This window comes from Gadus macrocephalus, chromosome 8 (assembly GCF_031168955.1).
Source record: "Gadus macrocephalus chromosome 8, ASM3116895v1".
In the NCBI taxonomy this organism is placed as follows: Eukaryota; Metazoa; Chordata; class Actinopteri; order Gadiformes; family Gadidae; genus Gadus; species Gadus macrocephalus.
Genome location: NC_082389.1, coordinates 14,189,870 through 14,212,875, shown reverse-complemented (window position 1 = coordinate 14,212,875; position 23,006 = coordinate 14,189,870). Strand labels below are relative to the sequence as shown.

The 23,006-nt window shown below is 42.9% G+C and overlaps 2 protein-coding genes across 4 annotated transcripts in view; one reads left to right on the top strand and one right to left on the bottom strand.

Moving 5' to 3' along the window:
• Positions 1-8,351, bottom strand: part of mib1 (MIB E3 ubiquitin protein ligase 1) — a 54,760-nt gene extending 46,409 nt beyond the window's left edge. For 2 of the 3 annotated variants that reach the window (XM_060059291.1, XM_060059293.1), the window contains exons 1-4: positions 7,432-8,351; positions 6,770-6,941; positions 2,509-2,638; positions 120-224 (exon numbers count right to left, since the gene is read on the bottom strand). In XM_060059291.1, coding sequence (XP_059915274.1) covers positions 120-224; positions 2,509-2,638; positions 6,770-6,941; positions 7,432-7,660 — 636 coding nt within the window. In that variant the 5' untranslated portion in view covers positions 7,661-8,351. The remainder of the gene's footprint in view (positions 1-119; positions 225-2,508; positions 2,639-6,769; positions 6,942-7,431) is intronic. The other variant, XM_060059294.1, reaches the window with a different exon arrangement.
• Positions 8,352-10,634: 2,283 nt separating this feature from the next.
• On the top strand, positions 10,635-22,150 carry abhd3 (abhydrolase domain containing 3, phospholipase). The gene is made up of 9 exons (XM_060059295.1): positions 10,635-10,914; positions 12,293-12,456; positions 14,896-15,078; positions 16,013-16,058; positions 18,091-18,203; positions 18,997-19,170; positions 19,480-19,528; positions 19,613-19,778; positions 20,141-22,150. Exons 1-9 carry the CDS (start codon positions 10,753-10,755, stop codon positions 20,323-20,325), a joined length of 1,242 nt encoding a protein of 413 aa, XP_059915278.1. The 5' UTR covers positions 10,635-10,752; the 3' UTR covers positions 20,326-22,150.
• The last annotated feature ends 856 nt before the right edge of the window (positions 22,151-23,006 follow it).

The window sequence follows — 23,006 nt, the reverse complement described above, 5'->3', positions numbered from 1 at the left end:
GCCTCAAGCCTGTGGTCAAACACAAAGACCAGCCGACAGCTGATCCATTGTAAGACTGAGCGGGTGTGGACCGAGTGCGTGTGTGTATGGGTGTCCTGTCCGGCTGGAAGTTTGCTCACCATTCCCTCAAAGCCAACTCGGTACAGGTTCTTGGCGCCGTTGTCCCACAGCACGTACGCAGCGCTGTGGGGACTGGCAGCGCTCCAGTCCTGGATCTCGGTCACCTGCAGAGTAGGTAGGTGGAGTTAGAATGTAATAGAGACAGAGGACTAGGGGAAATGGATGTTTTATTCCATTGATGTCGTCTACGGGGGACCATGAACCTCCTTCTCTAGTACATAGAAGGGTGAGGCTGAAGGGCTGAGTGGCCTACCCCTACAAGCACTCTCATAGAGAGAGGCTCAGTGGCACTGAACAGTGAATCGCAACATCAGCTGACATCTTTGGCGGCGGTTTCAGGGGAGACCAAGTTGCTCGGAAAAGTTGTGTGTGACAATTTGTCGACCAGCGCTACAAGGCACCATCTGCAGTCCTGTCTCCTATACCTCCACTGTGATCGCAACACAGAGACCAGCTGCATTCCCCAGCGTCTGGAGAGACGCTGGGGAAGTGGGAATCAGTAGGGGAGGTCTCATTCTGTTTGAGTTCTTGGGGGAGCTGTTAATCAGATTTAATAAGATTTGGATCTCGAATTTCTTTACGCAGCAATTTCATTCAAAATACGTTTGTATGAGACCGCTGTGACTGTCAATCTCTCTTAGAAAAACGCAAACAAAAAGAATTTCAAGGATTTAGGAATGACAGAACACACACATATGACACACACGTAAACTCAGAACACTGAAACATACACAACCCAAAAGCACCATGAACATGTAAGTACTTGGATATACCACTACTTCTAGTGGACATAATAACTACATTAGCTGATAGTGGTGCAACGGTTCACGGGTTTCCCGTGATCCGTACGGATCAACCATCACGGTTCGGGACGCAAGTGATCCGCGGATCAGCTGATAAAAAAAAAAAGTTGTGCGTTGACGTGATCAGCGCATGTTTAGAGGACAATTCCGGTATCAACAACATCATCAAGTACCGTAGCGAAATACAGTTTCTGTTGTGTTTTATTTGGCGTTCCGTAAATCCCATTGAAACGTAAACCGGAACCGGAACCGGACGTGTTTAGGTTTGGTTGTAGTCTTTTCGCTCGGTTCGCCGTATCAACAGTAGGGCTAAAACCAAGCGAAAAGACTACAACCAACCCCCCTTGCAATGAGCAATGAGTCTCCGAACCGAAATCAATGGATTTACAAAATGCCAAATAAAACACCACAGAAACTGTATTTCGCTACCAAACTAAAAAAAAGAAGATAAGGATGTCTGCATTGCCTTGGGAGAGTGTAGACTCTAAACTCTCCCCAGGCAATGCAGACATCCTGAATTGTAAATCCAGGCTTAGGGATTATTTACTATCCTATCCATGTTAAAAAGAAGGAATAATGCCTCAGATTGCACATTTTTTAAATATTGACCATGCTTAGAGGAAGCAGGATTATTACCAAATTTTTCACTTTATTTAGTTTTTACACAGTTGAAGATTTAAAGTCACATTTGTCTTGTTATCTTTATTGTTGTTGTTGATCCGAAAACGATCCGACCCGTCACTCAAAAACCGTGACCCGATCCGAACCGTGAGCTTTGTGATCTGTTGCACCCCTATTAGCTGACGAACATTGAATTAAAAAAAATAGACGATGAATGGGTAATGGAATGTTTTCTGAATATTAAAACCACAGGGCTGATGACAATTATTTGACAAAAGCCAGTAAAGGAAAAAAATAATAATACCTTTAGGACCCTAAAGATCAATTCAAATCTGTCGCATATTTCACCATGAGCTATTGGAGCTAGCCCATCAATTTTATGAGAAATCACAGCCACCTCACATTTAATTAATTATTAAACAGTTATGCCCTAAGTGAATAAAGAGTTTAAAATGAGACATGTAGGGCTCCATCAAGGAATAATTGATTAATGGCCCATAAGAGGTCACATTTGTAATAAACAGTTAATCCAAGATGAAGGATATCTAATAGCAGCTTTCTGGGGAGCATATTGCTTACAGCATCATAAAAGAATAATGAGATATGCTATTAAATAACAGCAAAATGAAGTCTTAATTAGCCTGGAGGGATTGTTAAATTGGAAACACCGGGGTCTGAACTGGAGTCAGACTATGAGGGCTTTATGGCGTTGTTGTCGACTGTTATACGAATTCACCCTGAAAAGACATTGTGTTATGGCAGGGACGCATGGCCCTAGATAAAGTACCGCGTTAATGGTTCCCATCCAGGCTCTTTTACAGGTCTTACATTAAAGTGATGATGATGGATTTCATGGCGGCTGCCCCACAGCTAGAGATTCTGCATAAACAACGTCAAAGTGTTTCACTTTGAGTTTGTTTATATGCATCAAGCTCTTTGTGTCCCACTGCGTGTCTCCTCATACCTTTCCCCTCCTGCCGTTGCCTCCATCCTGGTCCTCCCACTGCCAGTCCACTCCTCTCACCACCCGGCCCCCCGTGAAGATGCCCCGGGCAGTGATCTTCTTGGACTTCCTGCGGGACTCCAATAGCACTCTGTGGAAGAGCAACAGAGACACTTTTTTAGAAGAACGGTACCAAGAGCATTTACATTTTTTTCCCCATGTTTCAGGAAAAATAGGTGATTCACGGACAATAAATGAATGGACTTGCGAGCAACATCATATGGAACATAACACAACACAATACTGCAAAAATACATAACTTGTAAATACGTTTGCAAGATATTACACCAATGCTACACCAACCTGATAAGGATATTGGAATGGAAATGTTCCATTTTAGTGCATTTTTATTCTTAAAATCTCGAGTGAAAAGGGAATACTGCGTATAAGACAAAAATAGGATAACATTATTATTAGAAGAAACAAAAAAGGAGAGTCCTGAGGGTCGTAAGGAGCTTATAAAAGTTATATTTAAAAGGCGTATGTCACAGCAAACAAAGTGGAATAAATAAGTGTCTGCTCTGGTACGATTGATGACCACAGCGCTGTATGCATACCATATTGCTACGAGAATGAGCGGATGTTTCAGAAGGGACTGCCTGCCGATGGCTCACTGCTCCTACCTCTGTCGCTCTACTATTGCATTTCACAGACTATTCTCCTGTTCACAACACCACACACACACACACACACACACACACACACACACACACACACACACACACACACACACACACACACACACACACACACACACACACACACACACACACACACACACACACACACACAGCAACATGGTGAAGAAGACTGATGTCCTATGATTTACATGTAGATGGACAGAGGGAAATGACTTGAACTCTAGAAGCAATGAACTCTATCATTAGGCTGGCCTATGCCTTTTACTGTTGACAACTTCCATCTCTGCCTGGGCGTGCGCAAATAAGACCGACATGGACTATCACTGCACACGTCTCTAGAGATCAAACGGAAAGCAGAGGCGTCTAATAAATGGTTTGAATCTGGTATATTTTATGACAGATATTCAATGTGGCGACATATTGTTTGCAATCTCCAAAATACTTTGTGACAAATACTCAATGCGGCTTAATGATTGGAGCAGAAAGTCGAAGCAGGTGCACTGATGCTTTCTGAAGGCCTCTTGGACACTGTACTTTTTGAACTGCCGTTTAGAAGAATCGACAATCACTGCAACCAAGATGAAATGAAAATGTTTGTTTTCCCAGGTGTGGCAGATGAACAGTTGTCCAGCTGTGTGGTCGTCATTGGGTAAATATGGCAGCATAGATATAACATTTACGTTTTGTCTTCAGAAGCATCACACAATACTATTAAAATAGTTGAAGCTTGAATCATAGAGATAATTTGATGGGACCATTCATAGCCTAAAATGGTTTCCTGTCTTTAATACATTGCTTACAACTGGTCAAATGTATATTCACATTATTTACAAATGTATTCTACTCCAATTGTACAACGATATATCCCGGTTGTCTAAAATAGTTGTCCACATCCTTCTTAAAATATATCTTTTGTTATCAGCGCTGTTAAACAAAATGCCCGTACTTAATCTAATTTCTCTGCTTATTGTTACGCTGCGGTCATCTGGGGCAGGAGGGCCTACGATACTTAAATGGCAAAAAGGCAGCTAGCGCCACCACCGCCTCAACGACTAAAATCTGATGCAGACATTCACTAGTTTAAATTTGCGATCATGGACGAGGCGTGGTTGAGGAATACAGCAAGTACAACCCCAGACATTGTTTATACAAGGAATATTTAAAGAAAGACCAGATTAGGAGAACAATTGGTATTGTCATTGGAGCTTCAGGTGAGGTTTGTTGAGAGATCGCCAAAGAAGACATGGGCCTGTTAAATGACTAAACATTTACTGTATGCACAATCCACTTGTGATTGATCACGACAATGAAAAAACATATATAGCCGAGCACTCAGAGTTGTTTACTCTAGATCTCCTATATGCTCCCTTTGCTCCAGACGAGCCGCTTTCATGACCAGTGTAGCTCCCGGGTTAGCCCAAAATGTATTTTTTGTATTGAAATAAAAACACTCTTTCTGGAGCTGTTTGACTTTTGATGAAAGGGAGGTATACAGGGCTGGCGGATTCCTTTCTTTCTCCACAACCTTCATGGGCAGGTAAGACGAAAGCGAATAAGTAATGACATTTTTTGCCTCTATAGATCGCACACGTGCAGAATATCGAACGCAAACCTAAAATATGAAAACCTAAAATATGATGCTTTGGCTATTTTCAGGCCGGCTGGCTATGAGGCTCTATCTCCCGGTGAAACTGCTTGCGAAGATCCCAACGTTTGAGGCCAACGATAGGGTTAAAAGGCTGATTTAATAATTCCTTTTGGCTAGGAACCAAAAGGAATTATCCTAGGAATTAGCGTAGCCTATTTACACAGAGTTATGAATAGAGAGCTTGTGAAGGTCATAATTCATCGATAGTCAATTACTCAAACATGCCTAGTAGCCGTATACTGGATTTGTACATGGGTATATTATGTATGAAACTAAAGTGGGTGGAAAAGTGATTTGAAGACCAGCTTGCTTCCACCCTGTGGCAGAAAAAGAGTGTAGCAGCTCATGTCACAATGGAAACAGACTTAGAAGATGCACTCTCTGCACTCTCGTTTGATTATACTACTGTAGGTTTCTTTGTGCCATTGAAACATAACCCAAATGTTTTGGGGTGAGGTTAAAAATATGTATATCCCTCAACCTGACAAGAGTAGCACAGTTTAATCTCTTAAAGTGGTGTAATAAATTAATTTGATGAACATTAACTCCAGACCTTTACATGAGGTTTGATGCATTGATCCTGGACTAAAGCCAGAGTCTGGCAAGTCCAGTACTTTGATCTTGTCCACGTATAACATGGACTATAACATAATATGGTGCTGTTGAACCCTGCCGGGCCTGTTTTGAGGGCCTTAGTTTGAATCTAACGAATCACAGCCTTGGTTTCTCAAGCGCTGGGATACAATACTAGCGTATTGTACGTGCGTGCGTGCGTGTACTGAATTCCATATAAGAGCCATTCAGAAAAGCTGTGTAGTAGAGTGAATATTGAACACTGTGGATAGACACTAATGTAAAGCTTTCTTCACCAAAAACACATGCTACATATACAGTCAGTGTGAGTGGGGAAATCTCCAATAATGATCAGAATTAATGTTATGGCTTCTATGTTAGCCTCGAGCATAGCCTCGAGCTTGCTAAGTAACTAAACAAACAGAACGCATGTCAACAAATACATTGGAGAAATGGCTGATCAATCCCCTAGAACAATTAAAACCATCCGACCCCAATGTGGCTGCTAATGGTAGACTCGGCAGCAGGACCAAAGCAAACAGGGTGCACCCTTCAAACACTCCCTCCTCCTTCTCAGTGGCCAGTGAAAGAATCTAATGTAGCATGACCCAACACCCCACCCTGCTGCTGGAAGAGTGCAGAGAGGGGACACCTCCAGCCCCCATTGTGTGCTGCCATGCAATATAACCGTCTCAGGGGGAAAACCGAGTCATACTCAGCTGAAAAGGCTGCCAGCTGTTAGGCCAGAACACCATCAACTGAGGTTCACAACAATTTCTGTCTGGAATGGATAAGAGACCATCGCAAAAATATTGAGACACAACATGTTGTATTTGAACCTGTGACAGCACAGCCTTTGACACAAAGGCGCATTTCGTCGATATCAAGACATTGTAATGTGACAAATAATCATTTACATTTGACTGCCAACTGCAGGTAGTATTTTACATACAATGGCTACACAATGATAGGCTCAACTCTACATTTAGATTACAAAGGAATTAAGTGCTTGTGAAAGTAGTCAATCCAATAATAAATACATAAACTGGTCTTGACCATCACATCCTGTATTATTTTAAATAGCTGCTTGAGGCTACACAAAAACTCAACAGAAAAGCAAATGGCTCTGAAAACGAGTCTGCGCTGTTGCCGGGCAACATGTGAATGCAGAAAGACATGGCTCAGACAAGGCCTCTCAGATTTCAGAGAGAGAATGCATCAAAAACCGCCATTCCTAGCGAGTAAAGAATAGGCCATGCCAAAGTGTTACATGCACAATACTTACTTTGTACTCTGATCTTATCTGAAGTTTGACGATGCTTGAGAATAATGCTATGGGGTAGCATGGGAAAAACTTTACCTCTCACTGCCAGGGGTGGTAATCCTGTAGAACCGGTGTCTGAGGTGATGCTTGTCCCCATGGTAACAAGTTGTGCAAAGGTCATAGTTGGTGCACTCGGCACACTTCCATCGGATCCCAATGATGGGCTGTTGGCGGCAGGTGTCACACATGGTGCCGTCATGCTTGATCCCTAGGATATATTAAAGAAAGGTACAACGGTTATGGTGTAGACAATATTATCATTGACTATCTTGGGTTTAACAGCATGCAGATATGTACTATATAGGTTGTTATTATAACACATCTCCATTACCCTTTTTGTATAGCATACATGGGGGGGTGATTCACATTGATGAACAAGATACAAATTTATATATATCGATTGGTTATAGTCTTCATTGGGAGTGAAAACCTTTAAGCTCGACTTTTAACTATTTAGAGATAAAAAAAAAAAGTACGCATGGCTTCACCACCCAAACTCCAGAGTTATTACTTGAAATGGAAAAAATAACCTCGAAAATAACGCATTATTACAAAGGTCCCCACGTTACTCCACTAGCTCGACAAGAAAGTGCATGCATAACCACATCAGCGTAGTCAACACGGACGCCGCACGCTTTATCAACAAGTGGTATTTATCGCTGACCTGTCGCCGAACAAGAAAAGATAGAGGACCGTACCTGTAGGAGCACTGTCAAATATCCTCACGTCGTACGCCCCTGAACAGCGGTAGTTAGCAGCCGTTCCGTTGTCCCACACAACGACCACTTCTTCGGGACTTTCAAAACTCCGCACAGTCCCAACATGTCCCTCTCCGCCATCCTGTTTACCCCATTTCCAATCGGGTCCACGGAGCACCCTCGCCCCGACTCCTTCCATCATCACCCGGTTATTCCTGCCAGTGGTCATTTGCGAAACTGTCTCGCAATGCCACAGCCAATCGGGTTAATAAGCCAGCTAGACAGAGCCAGCCAGCGATGTGCGCTGTGATGGAGGGCTTGGGAGCAGCTCGCGAGTGCAAGTCTTGACAGGAAGGTAGTGTGGAGCGAGCCGCTGAAAGGCTAGCCTGCTAGCGGGAAGTAGCTATTGGCTACCCAAGGAGGCACGCACCTTATTTTCCCAACTATTGTGAGAAACTAGCAACGTGAAAAAACCTACATTCGTGGTTGTGTTGTGAAAGACCAATGTACCGCTCCACCAACACACAAAGAATCCACAGAGCTAGTGTAGAAATGTGTGTGTAGGTGAGCTGGGTGTCTCTCCTCTTCTTCTCTCCACACAGAAGAATGCCACCTCTTAACTTAGCGAGCAGGCTAGCTAAGTAGCCAGCTAACAACAGCTAGCGAGATAACCCTGTTTTCCTCTGGTAGGTAAGTCCAAAAGGCGTGAGCAAAACGGGGTGATTTTGCATGAAATAATCCTTGTTGTTATTGCGCGAAAGGCAGATTTTATATCCAAGTTATTTTCTTTGTGAAACGCCTCCCTTGAGTCAACTCAAAATAAATGCGCCGCCATTATTGTCAATCATGGTTTTAGCGTTCGCTGAGTGTGTCCGGGGATAGACGACATCGCACGAAGACGCTGAGCATGAAAAAAGCTCGGCTTCGGCCTGTGTTCGCAGCGTCATCTGACGCACATGGAGGCGGGGCCAACACACGGCGCTCCCAAACAACCCTTTGGAAGTTTATCATAGAAAGAACGCGTTAAAAAACAAATCAAATGACCATTTTTTTATGTTTTTTGTGGTGCATATAAATCCTTTTAAAACACAGTTTCCCGTCAGATAAGTAAGACATATTATGTTTACTATTGTAGTGGCCCTAAGAAAGCTCACTGCAGTTGAACATCAGCAAAACCAAAGAACTGTGTTGCCATAGGAGGAGGGCATCTAACACCCCACATCCACTTTCCTCACCTTTGACCCTGGAAGGACAAGTGGTTGAACAGGTGGTGAAGTTCAAATACCTTGGCACAGAGATCGACCAACGTCTGTCCTTTAGCCAGCATGCAGATGGGGTTTACAAGAAGGGACAACAACGTATGTATCTCCTGAGGAAACTAGACACCTTCAATGTCAGTAAAGACATTTTGTCAACTGCCTACCAATCTCTGGTGGAATCCATCATCACTTGCAACATTACATCCTGGTACGGCTTCCTCACAAACGCAAGCAAAAGCAGACTTAATAGATTAACTAAGCAAGCAAGCAAGCTAATAGGAATACACCAGAAAGCGCTGGAGGATCTGTATATCCAGGCAGTGGGAAGGAAGACCAACTCCATCCTCTTAGATCCCTCCCACCCACTCCATCCTTGTTTTGATCTACTTCCTTCTGGCAGAAGATTCAGAATGCCTTTGGCCAGGAAAGCTATCTACAAAAAATCATTCATCCCCATAGCTATACACACACAGAACACTCATTCCTCAAAGAACTCACACAAATAACACACACACACACACACACACACACACACACACACACACACACACACACACACACACACACACACACACACACACACCTCCAAGCCTTCAGTCAAAAGACAATTTTCTAGTATGGCAACATACTAGACAATAAAGCTTTTTGAATCTTGAATCTTGAATCTTAACATGGCACAGGTTTATAGACTAGTGACCATTAACTTGGCCACTACTATATAAACCGATTAGTTTGTTGTTATCTAATCATAGGTCCTTGAAATATGCAAAGTTCATAAAAATATGCCACACATAACCAGTATATTAATGCAGTTAATGATATATGTTATTGAACATTTATTATAAATACATCCATTCCAGATATAATAAGATGCCTGTGTGATTTTTATGGAATATTGAAATAAATAGGTTTGTCTATAATTACATTTCTTCAATACCTTCAAAGACAGATATGTTGGCCTATTAAGTTATTGTGTAATTCTAAATATTAAGTAACAGTGTATCTTTTTGTAAAAATATAAATTGATATTCATTTCTGTTTCATTTAGTTTATTTACTATGGGGAAAGTCCCCGTATACATTATTTGTTTAAAGCTCAAATGAAGCAAGCCCATTGAAAATTATTGTGGTATGAATTAAAACAAATGATTGAAAAAACTATAGGAATATATATATATATATATATTGCAGACTTTTATCTTAAGTGGTTAGATCATTCTTAATAGAAAGATGTGGCTATTGGGAATTCTACATAGCAATCAAAATAAAATGGATAAAAAAATGATATTATGTGGATTTTCATTCACTTTTCATTTCTAAATATTTGTCGTCTGTGTAATTCCTATTTCTGCCCCATCCACCCTGTTAAGTTTGTGTTCCCTCAATAGTTTTAATGACTTGATGAGTTCCTTTAATATTTGGTTTAGTTTAGACAAACACCTCACCTAAACAAATATGGGCTAACTCACGACAACCATTGCACATTGCACAGATGGATGTACGCAACCCAGTTCAGGGACAGATACGATCAGCAATGAACTGGTGTGGTCTGCGGTTGTGAATACACAACGTTTTTGCAAACCATTACTCAAATGTTCAAAATACTTAAATTGAAAACCATGCAATAGGTATCTATAGCTATATAATCTTCGGTTTCTGTAGTCTATGCTAGAACGACCAACAAATAATTGCATACATTGCATCTATGGGATGCATGCATGAATACACAATGCACCCAAACAGCTTTAAAAATGTCAAACATGGGCTCATCAGATGTGAACATTTATTTGCATCAGTCAATCCAACGTATTTTCCAATACTAACAAGTCAGACTTTTGTACTACCGCTATGGCGTCTGTAGGTGGTGCTTTGCACTTATTTATACCCACAGTGGCAGAGGCCCTGAGTATAGCTCGTGAAACAGCGCCATCACCTGCCACTATATATAGCAGTGGAAGCGGTCCCCTTGACTGTCTCCTTCACTTTGCGAATGCAGCACCCAGCTGGACCTCAGCGAGAGACAGCCGCCAACCTCGCTGCTTGGAGAAAACAGCAACATTGCAATGATCTCCCTGGACATCAATCTCAACGTTTTGACGAGGGACCTGTCACTTTATTTGGAAAACCAAGTGAAAGTTGGTCTATTCGGATCTGGAGTCGGACTGTCGCTGGTGCTTGGCTTTAGCGCAGCGTATACATGTTACTACTTGGTGTCCGTGGCTAAGGTAACTATTGCCGGCTGATTTGCATAAACGTGTTTCCTATCAACGGAATAGAGCTATCTATGTTTTTAAGATTTGTTGTTAATTTCGCCGAGGACGGCAACAATCGAGGATAGGGCAATAATTGCGCTTTGCGCAGAATCAGCCTGTGCTTGCATTCGCTGATGGAAATTTGGATAGGGATGCAGCAGCCCCCGACGGACTGTACGGCTGCATGCTGTTAAGAGTGGCAGACATACACACACAAACACACATATACAGGCCTATCATGAAGTTGATGTAGCCCGTGTCTTAATTTAGGTAGCATTTCATCTGATTTGTATTACGACTTTACAGGCATTTTATAAATCGCCGGCAAATCAGAATCTGATCCATACCAGATTTGCTGTGGTTAAGCTAGGCCATCCCAGATGCCGGTACAGGTTATTATGCAACGCTGTCGGTGCCGTCGCTGTACACAAAGCACGCGCGCAGCCTCATCATATTTCGATTCTAAGTTATTATATCCGTGACATTGGGATGCAAATAGGCGCTCAGAAATGGCAATTTGCCTACATGGATTTAGTCTACCGAGAATAGGTTTGCATTTTTAAGCGGATTTATGAAGGCTACTAAGTATAATTCAAAACGAATAGACCAAATCATACAGCATGGTAGGACATGTTTTCGTTGCGCCGGATTCTACTCCCTTATAATAATGAATGTGTATGGCTGCACTGTACAGCAGCACTGCAGTCAGTTCAGCTCACATTATTTGAACACGCTACTGGTCAATATTGTTGGACAGTTCCTGGCTACTCATATTCATTGTTGATTGCATAATATTGCATCAGTGTACAACTCATGAAAAAGTACCAAAACAAGACTAGAAATGGATGTTACACTGGTTACACAAAAACAATACACATGTGTATTGTTTTTGTTGAACATTAATTGTTTAAAACAATTATTACACAATTATACCCCCCTCCCCCAACACACACACACACACACACACACACACACACACACACACACACACACACACACACACAAACCATGCATACACCCATCATACGAATGTCCATCACACACACACACACACACACACACACACACACACACACACACACACACACACACACACACACACACACACACACACACACACACACACACACACACACACACACACACACAAACACATAATAATAATCCCCCCAGAAAATCATGTGCATCCTAACAAAAGTGAAGTGATCACTTTTTCTTAATAATCATATCCAGTGAAACTACACATCTACTATTCACAGTTACATTTGCTCTATTTTAAGAGTTATTTCTGGATATACTATCTTGTTTTGTATGAAAGCGTAATTCAGTACATTTAATCTCTACGTTGCAGAAGCCTCAGCTGGTCGCTGGGGGTAAGAAGTTCTACAAGTTTCTGCGGGAACAATGTCCGGTGGTTTCAGAGACCTACTACCCCACTTTCTGGTGCTGGGAGAGTCGAATCCAGACGCTGCTGAGACCTTTCGTCACAGCCAAACCCGGGGTCACCTACAGAAAGTAAGTAGTGACACTACTCACAAGTGACAAGGAGTGACTTCCTCTGACCGTAGGCTGGCTCTCACCCGTCCATTCATTCAAATTCAACTCACGCTGTCCAGTAACCCGATGGGTTTGTGTGAGAGTGCGAGATGAAAGTGGAGCGGGACAGTTTACAAGCCACAACAATGATTGTGGGGCATAGGGGAAAACGCTATCAATTGTTAATTGGGCAATATACTGTTATTACGGCTAATATTTATCTAAAGGGTACTAAAACTGTAGGAGGTTTTAGGAGCAGGCTTGGGAACTTGCACGTGCTCCAAGGAAGTCTTTGTCCGCTGTTCCTTCTTGCCTTTGTATTTTTCTTTCTAGGTTTCACAATTTGTCAAATAAATCCTTATTTTTTTGCATTGCCAAACTCCACGGCTCAGGGAATGAAGGAGTTCTTTCATTCTATGGTGTTGGTCCATGGCTGCTTTCAGATCATGTCGATTACGGTGACAATGAACATGCAGTACAGTCCATTGCTGCATTTTGGTGTTTTCCGAGGGATATCTTGGAAGGGCTCAACAGGTTTTTTATGTTTGTAGAAGACTAATTCTGTTTTCTCACCCTTGAGGGAAACGTAGATTGACATAACCGACCTCCAACCCAAAAACAAGCAAATTAAACATTGTCTATCGCGGAAAGAAACTCTACGTTTTCGACATTTCGTTTTAGTTTATAACAAAAAAGAACACTTCTTAGTAAAACAGAATGGAGCCCTTAGATAAAACAGTCATTGTTATAAGCATTGCCATGTATTTGATCACGTTTTACCCTCAACAACAAAGTAGACCCGACAGATATATGTTATTCTGTTAAGTATTCCTCTATATTTTGTCATTGTTATTTGTAAGTCTAAGGCATGACACCAAAGTTCTCAGTAACATACTAAAAGTCAACCAATAACAGGCCGTTCATGCTACTGCTGTAGCTTTCATCCCTATTCCAACTGCCAGTTTGTTTTTTTGAGTCAACTCAGCAGTTCAGCTGGGGGTCTTCCTATGAGTGACACAACTGCTAAGGTGCACTGTTTCCTCCAAGGGCATCCCTATACCCAACCAACTTTGACCCATGTACCCATAATGCAGCAGGGCCACACTATGTCTAGTTTATGTCCCATCGTATGTCTGATCACAATGACCGATGACATTCACACAGATGACAGTGTTACAGTCCCCCCTCCTCACATACACACACGTGCATGCAAACACACACACACACACACACACACACACACACACACACACACACACACACACACACACACACACACACACACACACACACACACACACACACACACACACACACACACACTTACACACACACACTTACCCACACACACAAGCACACACACACTTACACGTACACACACACACACACACACTTCCACATCCCCCCTCCCCCCAGAGGAATAGAAGGCGATAGGAATCAACCTATTCTTGAGTCTAATCGAGGACAGGTGGAACAAGATCAGAGACCATGTCCGATTCCTCCACGGGCTGGGAGTGAAATTCCACTCAGATGACTAGTCCTTTGGTCCAATAAAGGATTAGCATGAGGCCTTGGACAGTTGCTCTGAGCTCTCAGAGTCTTTTATGCAGACCGGAGGTGCATATTTCATGGCAGGTTCTGTAATTTCAAGCCGATGACTGGACAAGTGTGGCTTGCTGGATGCCTCTGCTGCTCTATGCGTGTGTGTGTGTGTGTGTGTGTGTGTGTGTGTGTGTGTGTGTGTGTGTGTGTGTGTGTGTGTGTGTGTGTGCGCGCGCGCGCGTGTGTGTGTGTGTGTGTGTGTGTGTGTGTGTGTGCGCGTGTGTGTGTGTGTGTGTGTGTGTGTGTGTGTGTGTGTGTGTGTGTGTGTGTGTGTGTGTGACGTCTGTTCAAGAGACTTGTGATATACATTGTGGTGGGATTGAATGGCCTCATGCGTCAGACGATTGTTTCGCTGTACTGTACAAATACACCGGTGCAATGCCGCTGTGGCACTCATTGCAAAAACCATGTGCCTTGAAAAGCACAGTGACAGGCAGGTCACTGGAGAGGGGGGGGGGTATAGGCGCAGCTGCTGGTAACACTTTGTGCAGTCAGGTTGAATCATACTTCCTGACTTCACTTCCTAGGTATTTAATTTCCCTCGACCATAACAAAAATGCCCCATTCAACTTGCACTTGCACACCATCATTGTTCTGCAAATCAGCTTGTTTGCTGGGGGTGTGTGGGTTTTTTAAAGTGTGTGGGTGCGTTATTGAGAGTGTGAGTGTGTGTGTGTGTGTGTGTGTGTTTGAATGTGTTTGGATGTGTGTGTGTCAGTAAAGGAAATGCGGCGAGTTAGTTATGATGGTGGCGTAAGCCTGTGTACCCAGATTGTGTGTCTCCCCCTGAGTTGCATGTGCTTCTCTCCTCTGCAGTGAACTCATTAAGGCAGCAGACGGGGGCCAGATCTCCCTGGATTGGTTTGACAACGATGAGAGCCCCACCCACCCCGACCCCGCCTCCAGGCCCACCGTCATCCTCCTGCCCGGCCTCACCGGGACCAGCCGGGAGTCCTACATCCTGCACATGGTCCAACAGAGCCGGGATCTAGGCTATAGGTGGGTGCCCTCTGAGCACGCCCCACGCAGCGTGCTCAGAGGTCCGTGCTGGGACGTTAACGTTACACCATGTTGCACCACGTGACATGGGTTAGGGGGGTTGATCAGGCGGGCAGGTGCACAGGGGGAGAAGGGTGCCGATCACATTCTTTCCATAGCTGCCTTTTGTTAATAACCAGCGAATACAGCGAAAGCATTGAGAGAGGCAGAGGGAGGTTTTTATTTCTCTCTCTCGTCCTCGTCCTCCTTCTCCTCCTGTTATGGAATCAGAGACTGCATCTCTCTGTTTTCATTCTTCCACAGAGGTCACACCCACAGAGAAAGGGACTGGCGCAAATTCAGCAACTTCCAGCTCGGGCCCCCGTGTGCGTGGCTTAATGAACCACACAGCTTATCCCCGTTAAAAGCTTTTGCGGCTTAGGACGGCACAGCGACTACCTTGCCTTCCGTGCTGCAGTGCAGAGTGTACAGGAGCGCAGCCTCTCACACAGCTCTCAGTAACCCCCCCCCCCCCCCCCCCCCTCACCGAGCCCCACACTGCACCTGATTGCTAGCGTTGGAAACAGCTAATCTGACGACATGAGATAACAGTGGGGAAGTGGAAAAGAGACAGGAAGAGAGAGAGAGAGAGCGAGAGAGTGAGGGAGAGAGACATCCTGCATGTTTCTCTCACACACAGCTGTGAATCTGTTCATTGGCTCCTCATTTTTCCTGTTCCGTTGTTTCTTCATGTTAAGAAGAACTTAGGAAATTATGGCTTTTGCGATCTTGGAATTGAGCTAGTCGCAAAAAACTTGAATGGAATACATCTACACAGTACGGCCAACTGGCTTGCCTTGTACTATATGCAGTGATTGGTCGACAAAAAAAAGCTTGACCTTGCATTTACTATATATAACTTATACGTTTTGTTTTGTTTTATTTTGAATTTCAGATGTGTGGTATTCAACAACAGAGGAGTCTCTGGTGAAATGCTTTTGGTAAGAATGCAACGTGATTTTTATTATATTCCTTATATGATAATTTATTTTGTATCATAATGATATTGTAGATCAGACCACTCATGCCCAATATGAAGGCCATGGGTAGTAAACAACAGATGTGCTAGCCAGGTAGAGAGAGCTGTGAGATACGTAACCTTAGTCAGTAACAGTAAGCCCTCTAAGTGCCAGTTGTATAACTAGAGATGTCCTTTCTGTTCCCCTGCAGACAGAGTTGTCACCATTGCAGGGATTAAATTGCAAGGTGGACAGATAGTGTATTTCAATCAGAATCCTTTACCATATGACCTCATTGGACTGGTGTTGCAAAAGAAACACACCATTTGTTTCAATCATTTAGCTCACAGAAACACACTAAACCAGTCTTGTACTTTTTTGCATAATGTGCCCACTGTTTGGGTCGTCCTTGCTTTCTTCCTCTGTGGATGTCTGTGTGTGGGTCTTTTCAAGCGACACATTATTCCGCTCTACTGATAGTATGCCAGTGTTACTTGGAGACCTCATCCTAGTGTACAAATGGTGTTTGTTATTAGCTAGGGTTTTCTCCACAATCAATCTAATGTTAGTTGCTCAAATCCTTCCAATGTGGCTGTAATAGCTGCTCACTTTCCTATATATATATATACACGTATAGCCTAGAGTAAGGATCTCTATATTCAAATGGGAAGAAGGCTTACATCATGTGAGTATTGAAAGTACTGTAGCAAGAGAAAATATCCTCGGGCCTGCCAAATGTGTGCTACGTTTTAGATGCAAATCATTTGTCCTTTGTTAGCTTTTGTGGATGTGTTTCTCTTTGGCCAGTGAGTGTGAATACGCTCCATTGTTTAAATAGGCCAGCACTTGTCCAGTGTGTGCGGTGCATGCTGCTTCAAAGACCATTCTGACAAGCCAGCAGCCCCGTTCTCGACCTCTCCCCATTAATAGCAGTTACAATAACTGTTGAAAGTAAAAGAGGCATAAATCACACGCTGTGTTCATTGATACGACATGTAAAGGCAGCATCACTGCTGGTAGAAATTAACAAGGATTCAAAGAAGAAGAACACTGTTTACAGAGTATTCTCCTTTTTTTGTGAATCTTAATGAAGGGCTGTGTCTGATGAGTCAACAGCATAATAAGAGTTGGGCTTATTTAAATGGCCTCCAAGTGAAAATGTCTTATTAGTCTAATCAAGTTTGGAAGCGTATTTCTTTTGCTCCTTAGATACCAGCTTTGCTTCAGACAGGACAATGTCCCATTAAATATTACTTTTGTGGTTCGTTTTGTGTTCTTTGCATTTGTATTTTATTAAGTCACAGAGGAGATCCTTATTTATTTTAGGAAGCTTTAGAGAATACAATTAATCTCAAAAGTTTGTGAATTCATCTCAAGAAGGCTTTTACTCGTCAAATGAAGTACAAAAAGTGAGGCTATGGCTTTCAGTGCAGAAGTCCACTGCTTTAATTTATGTTAAGTATATCCATCTATTTTTCTATATCTATTTAACTTGCAGATGTTTGCATTAAACAATTTTCCTTATGGGAGGAGCATCCCAGCATCCAGCATCCCTTAGCATCAAACTGTAACTCATTGGTGATGGACAATGCATTATCTCATGGCAAACCTCCATGCCAGGCCAGAGAGTCGCGAGTCAGCCATTTGTAATGAGTGGGGCTGCACATGAACCAACCGAGTGTTGAAGTTGTTCTCTCATAGCCCAGCGTGGAGAACATTGAGCTGCAGATTAGTTTTCATATGATTAACAGTAGTAGTTTTGGTGTTGATAATGTTTAATTTCTAAACTTTTATTTCATAATATGCTATTAATTGTTAAACATGTACAGTTGTATTATGTTTTAGGCGAATCTGTTTTACTGAAAGAGCATTTAATAGCAAATGCATGTTTATAGTGGGTACTATAAACAGCTTATATTACATCAAGCTGAGTTTCAAATAAAACAATGTCTGCCGCCCCTCCCCTCTCCCTCTCTCCCTCTCTCCCTCTCTCCCTCTCCCCCCCCCGCCCCAGACCCCCAGGACATACTGTGCTGCCAACACGGAGGACCTGGAGACGGTCATGGAGCACATCCAGCGGACCAACGAGGCGGCGCCCCTCATGGCTGCAGGAGTCTCCATGGGCGGGTAAATCACCCACCGCCCAGCCCCTATGTCCATAATGGCCGGTCACATGATAGCGGTGTGATGCTCAGCAGCCGTGTGTGTGTGTGTGTGTGTGTGTGTGTGTGTGTGTGTGTGTGTGTGTGTGTGTGTGTCTGTGTGTGTTTGTTTAGTCAGCGTGACATTGATGTGACTGGTTCTGGTTGAAAATGCGAGCGCTTTAGCATCCCTCATGTTGACCGGAGACCAGTGGCCATGGTGCCAGATAAACAGTTTTTACTGAGCTAATCCCTGCAGGCGAAGGATTGGTTTATAAAACATGGAGCATGTCCCAATCCCTTATTTTTATCTCTATCCTATCCCATTCCCTTCTGGCTCCTCTCTCCCTCTCCATCTCTGTCTTTCTCTCCAACTCTTCCTCTATCTCTCTCGGCCTTCATCTCTCCCTCTACTTCTCTGTCGCTCTCTCCAACTCTTCCTCTATCTCTCTGTCTTCATCTCTCCCTCTCCCTCTCTGTCGTTCTCTCCAACTCTTCCTCTATCTCTCTGTCTTCATCTCTTCCTCTCCTTCTCTGTCGTTCTCTCCAACTCTTCCTCTATCACTCTGTTTTCATCTCTTCCTCTCCTTCTCTGTCGTTCTCTCCAACTCTTCCTCTATCACTCTGTTTTCATCTCTTCCTCTCCTTCTCTGTCGTTCTCTCCAACTCTTCCTCTATCACTCTGTTTTCATCTCTCCCTCTCTGACGTTCCCTCCACCTCTTCCTCTATCGCTCTCTGTCTTCATCTCTCCCTCTCCCTCTCCCCATGCTGCCCACAGCATGATGCTGGCCAACTACTTGGGACGCAAGGGCCGCGCCACCTGTCTGAAGGGGGTGGTGCTGTTCTCGGCCGGCTGGGATGTGTTCGAGTGCACCGCCTCGCTGGAGAAACCTCTGGACCGCTTCATCTTCAACTCCTACCTCACGAGCTGCCTGCAGGCCTCTGTGGACAGGTCAGCCGTGGTGGTGGTGGTGGTGCCAGCAGTGTGTGGGATTAAGACAGATTAAAGCACTAGTGTCATGGCGCCCGGTCAATCTCAGCCCCCCTGCAGCTGTGGGGCCTGGAGTTTAGATTACTGTTTCAGAGAACCGGCCCAATGTTCCACTATTGGCCCGTTTCCCACTGACTCACCGTGTTGCATAAAGCAATTTCCCCTCAGTGGAGGCGTTTTACTTTTTTAATAAAGTTTTTTTACAGGAATCAAAAATGCCTTAGTCACTTACTTACATGCTTTCTTTTTTGGCTTCTCTCTCTTCACCAGGCACAGACCAGTGCTTGAGAAAGCTTACGACATAGATCATGTTATGAAGGTACAAACTATTTATGCCTCAACTCTCTTTTAGAAAACATACATTTCAGCGGTAGGAGTATTCATGCTGACCGTGTCTCCACAGGCAAAGACCATCCGAGAGTTTGACGAGAGGTTCACCTCCATCATGTTCGGCTACCCCACCAACGATGACTACTACCACGCAGCCAGCCCGGTGCACACGCTGAGGTCGGTGCAGGTGCCAATGCTCTGCCTGAATGCTGCCGACGACGTCTTCTCCCCCTCTCACGGTGAGCCCCGGGCCGGCCCCCGATGGTCAATCAATGGACATGTCCTTTGATGAGAGGGCAGAGGAGAGGACCGGGGACCACCTGGGACGTTCTCTTTATTGACCATGCATCATTTTGTTGGGAATTGCAAAAAGCTGCCGTAGTAGTGGAGGTCGTACAATCAGAAATACGAATCAGATATCTGGTCGTATATGTGCAAGAAAGGATTTCTGAGGGATTTCTGATCCTGATTACACTTCTTGACTTTGAAAATTGAATTGTGCAATTCTTATGCTTAGGAGCAGTTTTCAACAAAAATTATTTAAATTTGCTGGTTGAAAGATAGGCAGAAGTCTAATGTTTGTGTGTTTGTTTTGCGTCAGCCATTCCAGTGGAGGCCGCGAAGCAGAACCCCAACGTGGCCCTCCTCATCACATGTCATGGGGGCCACATTGGCTTCCTGGAGGGCTTTTGGCCGCGACAGAGCACTTACATGGACCGTGTGTTTAAGCAGTTTGCCCAGGCTGTCATAGAGGAAGGAGCCCTTCTCACGGACCTATCCTCATGATGAGAGAACCAGTTTCTCTAATTTTATCTTCTTAAATTCCTTTCCTTCCATGGTTCCTTCCTTACTTCTGTCCTTCCGTCTGTCCTCTTTTCATTCCTACTTTCCCCTCTTCTGCGCTTTCCCTTTCGTTATATTTTCTAATTCAATGATTCTTTCATTCCTTCTATTTTTTTCCCATTATTATATTTGGGTCTTTTCTTACCTCCCATTTTTTTTTTTTGACCTTAGGCAATGCACATCGTGAAGATATTTATTTTGTAAATTACCCACCGTCCTCCTATTTATTCCTCCATGTAACAAACCAGTGTGTGTAACTATGTAATAGTTGGAATGGTAGTTAATCAGACATATTCCAAAAGTCCCATATGGAGCATAGCTTTTCTTGTCATTATTGAGAAGCATTAAATGTCTGCCTCTTTTTAAGTTGTGCAAGCTAGCTAGCTAAAGGATTATGTATGACATTGTGCAATTCCTTTTATTTTAAGGATAACAGTACTGTACAACATGAAATCCAACCAGGGTCCTTTACAACTTGTATCCGTAGAATTTTAAACCCTCAGGGATTAATTTACCCATAATTCCTTTTTTGTTGATACCTAAATTCTTCTTATTTTCTGGTAATATGTATTTATTAATTGAAAGGTTAATGTTACTTACTTGTTAACGTTCTCTAGTTTAGATTTGCTGCATGCACTTTTATTTGCACATTCTACCTTTAAATGAGCAAATAGTTCTGACAAAAATGATCCATTAATGACAAAGAATGTAAAGTTGCACTATTTTTAGTTGTTAACACCATGCCTCTAACCCCTCCATCTAAATCATGTCATTTAAGAATTGAAATTCCACAGAGGAGGAAACGCCCCTGTTTTCTGGTTCTACAGATAAGGATCTAATATCTTTACGAGATTACATGTATGACTTTTTGGAACATTAATTTCTTTAATGGCCAATATATGAACAGGTTGTAATTCAACCTAACAGATGAGGCCATCCCTGATTCCTTCTGTGTCGTAGAACAGCCTAGTGGCTGATTTGCATTATATTTGAACTTGTTCGGTTACAAATGGGATGGAAGTGACGTCAAAGCGCGGATAACGGCATAACTACACTACTTTATGATGGTTAATGTCTCAGCCAATGGAGCTCGCGCTCAAGTGCTCTGAATGTGTTAGCTGGAGCCAGCTGTAGTTACTGGCCAAAGGGGCCAGTAATGAGAAGGAATTTCGAATTCTTACAGTAGTCCTTTTAACTACTGTCAGAAAGGGTGACATACAGTGATGTGAATGAGGTAACGTGCATCAGAATAAAAGGGGGCTTTAAGATTATCAAAGGGCTGATGCTGCTTAACAAGATGCATTGTATCAATTATGTCAACCGGTTGCCAGATTACTTTGTCTTTTCAGCCAACAATGATATAGGAGCTGGCTACCGTATAGGAGTTGGCATCGAAGAAAGCAGAAACAGATCTGGCAGCTTGGCTTTTCAGAAATGCACTTGCATGAGGGACCACTTCCTGTTTCAGAGGAATTCTTTGTGTGCGTGCGTCCTTTGGTAGTTTGTTCTGCCAAGTGCCCATCAAGTAGCATGTTTCTCACCTACGTCATTAGCCCTAGATCACTGGCGCTAACAGCACCACCTCGTTACCCGTAGCAGAAAGGACAGCCTTTTTCACAGTGTATGAGCATTCATTTTGTATGTTACACAAAAAAAGAGAAAATTATATTATATGCACAATTTGCAGCAGTAACATTTGAAATTTGAAAGATCAAGCGTGAATTCTGCTGTATTAAATAAATCGTTGAGTAGCGTCTAAATACATCCATTCCTTTTGTGTCTCTTTCCTTTGCCTATGGCTGCTTTAAATAGGATCATAAGACTTCTGAGAGTAAATTCAAATTATGCCCTGCTAAAACCCTTATTCAGTCTGCTTTAGAACTGGCTAATTCGGTGTAAACTTCGCAATAGTCTTCAAGTCTTAGTTAAGCATAAAGTGTTCTTTCATTATGTAATTTTTTTGTTGTTGTTGAAGCACAACACAGCCATTTTATCTAGATTAATGACAGCATGTACCTCTTTAGTGGAACAAAAGGTTCTTTATACACAGGGCGTTGGATTATCAATGTTGTCCTTCATGCAAAACAAAACAAAAATACATATACAAGTTATTTTTCTATTATTTTGAAATTATACATACTCTAAAATTGAAAGTGTATAAGGATAGATTATCCTTAGACACTTGCTTTACATCAAGCTCCTTTTTATCTTTCTATAATGTCTATATTATTTGTATTTGACCGTTTTCTTTCTTTTTACTGCTCTCTCAGTCTGGACTGATATGTAGATTTTGAAGGTTGTCACTGACTGGTGCCTGTGGGCCATTATTATGCGCGGTAACTACTGCAAACCCCGTCCCTTTACCTATGGGTTACTGATAATCAGGCAGACCGATTGTGTTGGTGAAAGCTTAATTGTTACAGAGGGCAGCGGTTCATTAAAAAAAGATAAATACTTCAGGGAAGATGAGCCATTTCTGTTTGTGTGTGTTAACATCTCATTGAATGAAGCCAAAAAACATTTATGTTAACATATTTACATATTTGTCCTTATTTGATGACTTGGTTAATAAAAGGTATTGTTGGCATACAGCATGCTCAATGTCCAATGACTATCAACTTCTA

Coding starts and splice junctions, on each gene's coding strand:
- abhd3 (XM_060059295.1), top strand. CDS start 10,753: ATGATCTCCCTGGACATCAATCTCAACGTTTTGACGAGGGACCTGTCA. Junction 12,457..14,895: donor CCCGGGGTCACCTACAGAAA/GTAAGTAGTGAC, acceptor TCTCCTCTGCAG/TGAACTCATTAAGGCAGCAG. Junction 19,779..20,140: donor CGTCTTCTCCCCCTCTCACG/GTGAGCCCCGGG, acceptor GTTTTGCGTCAG/CCATTCCAGTGGAGGCCGCG.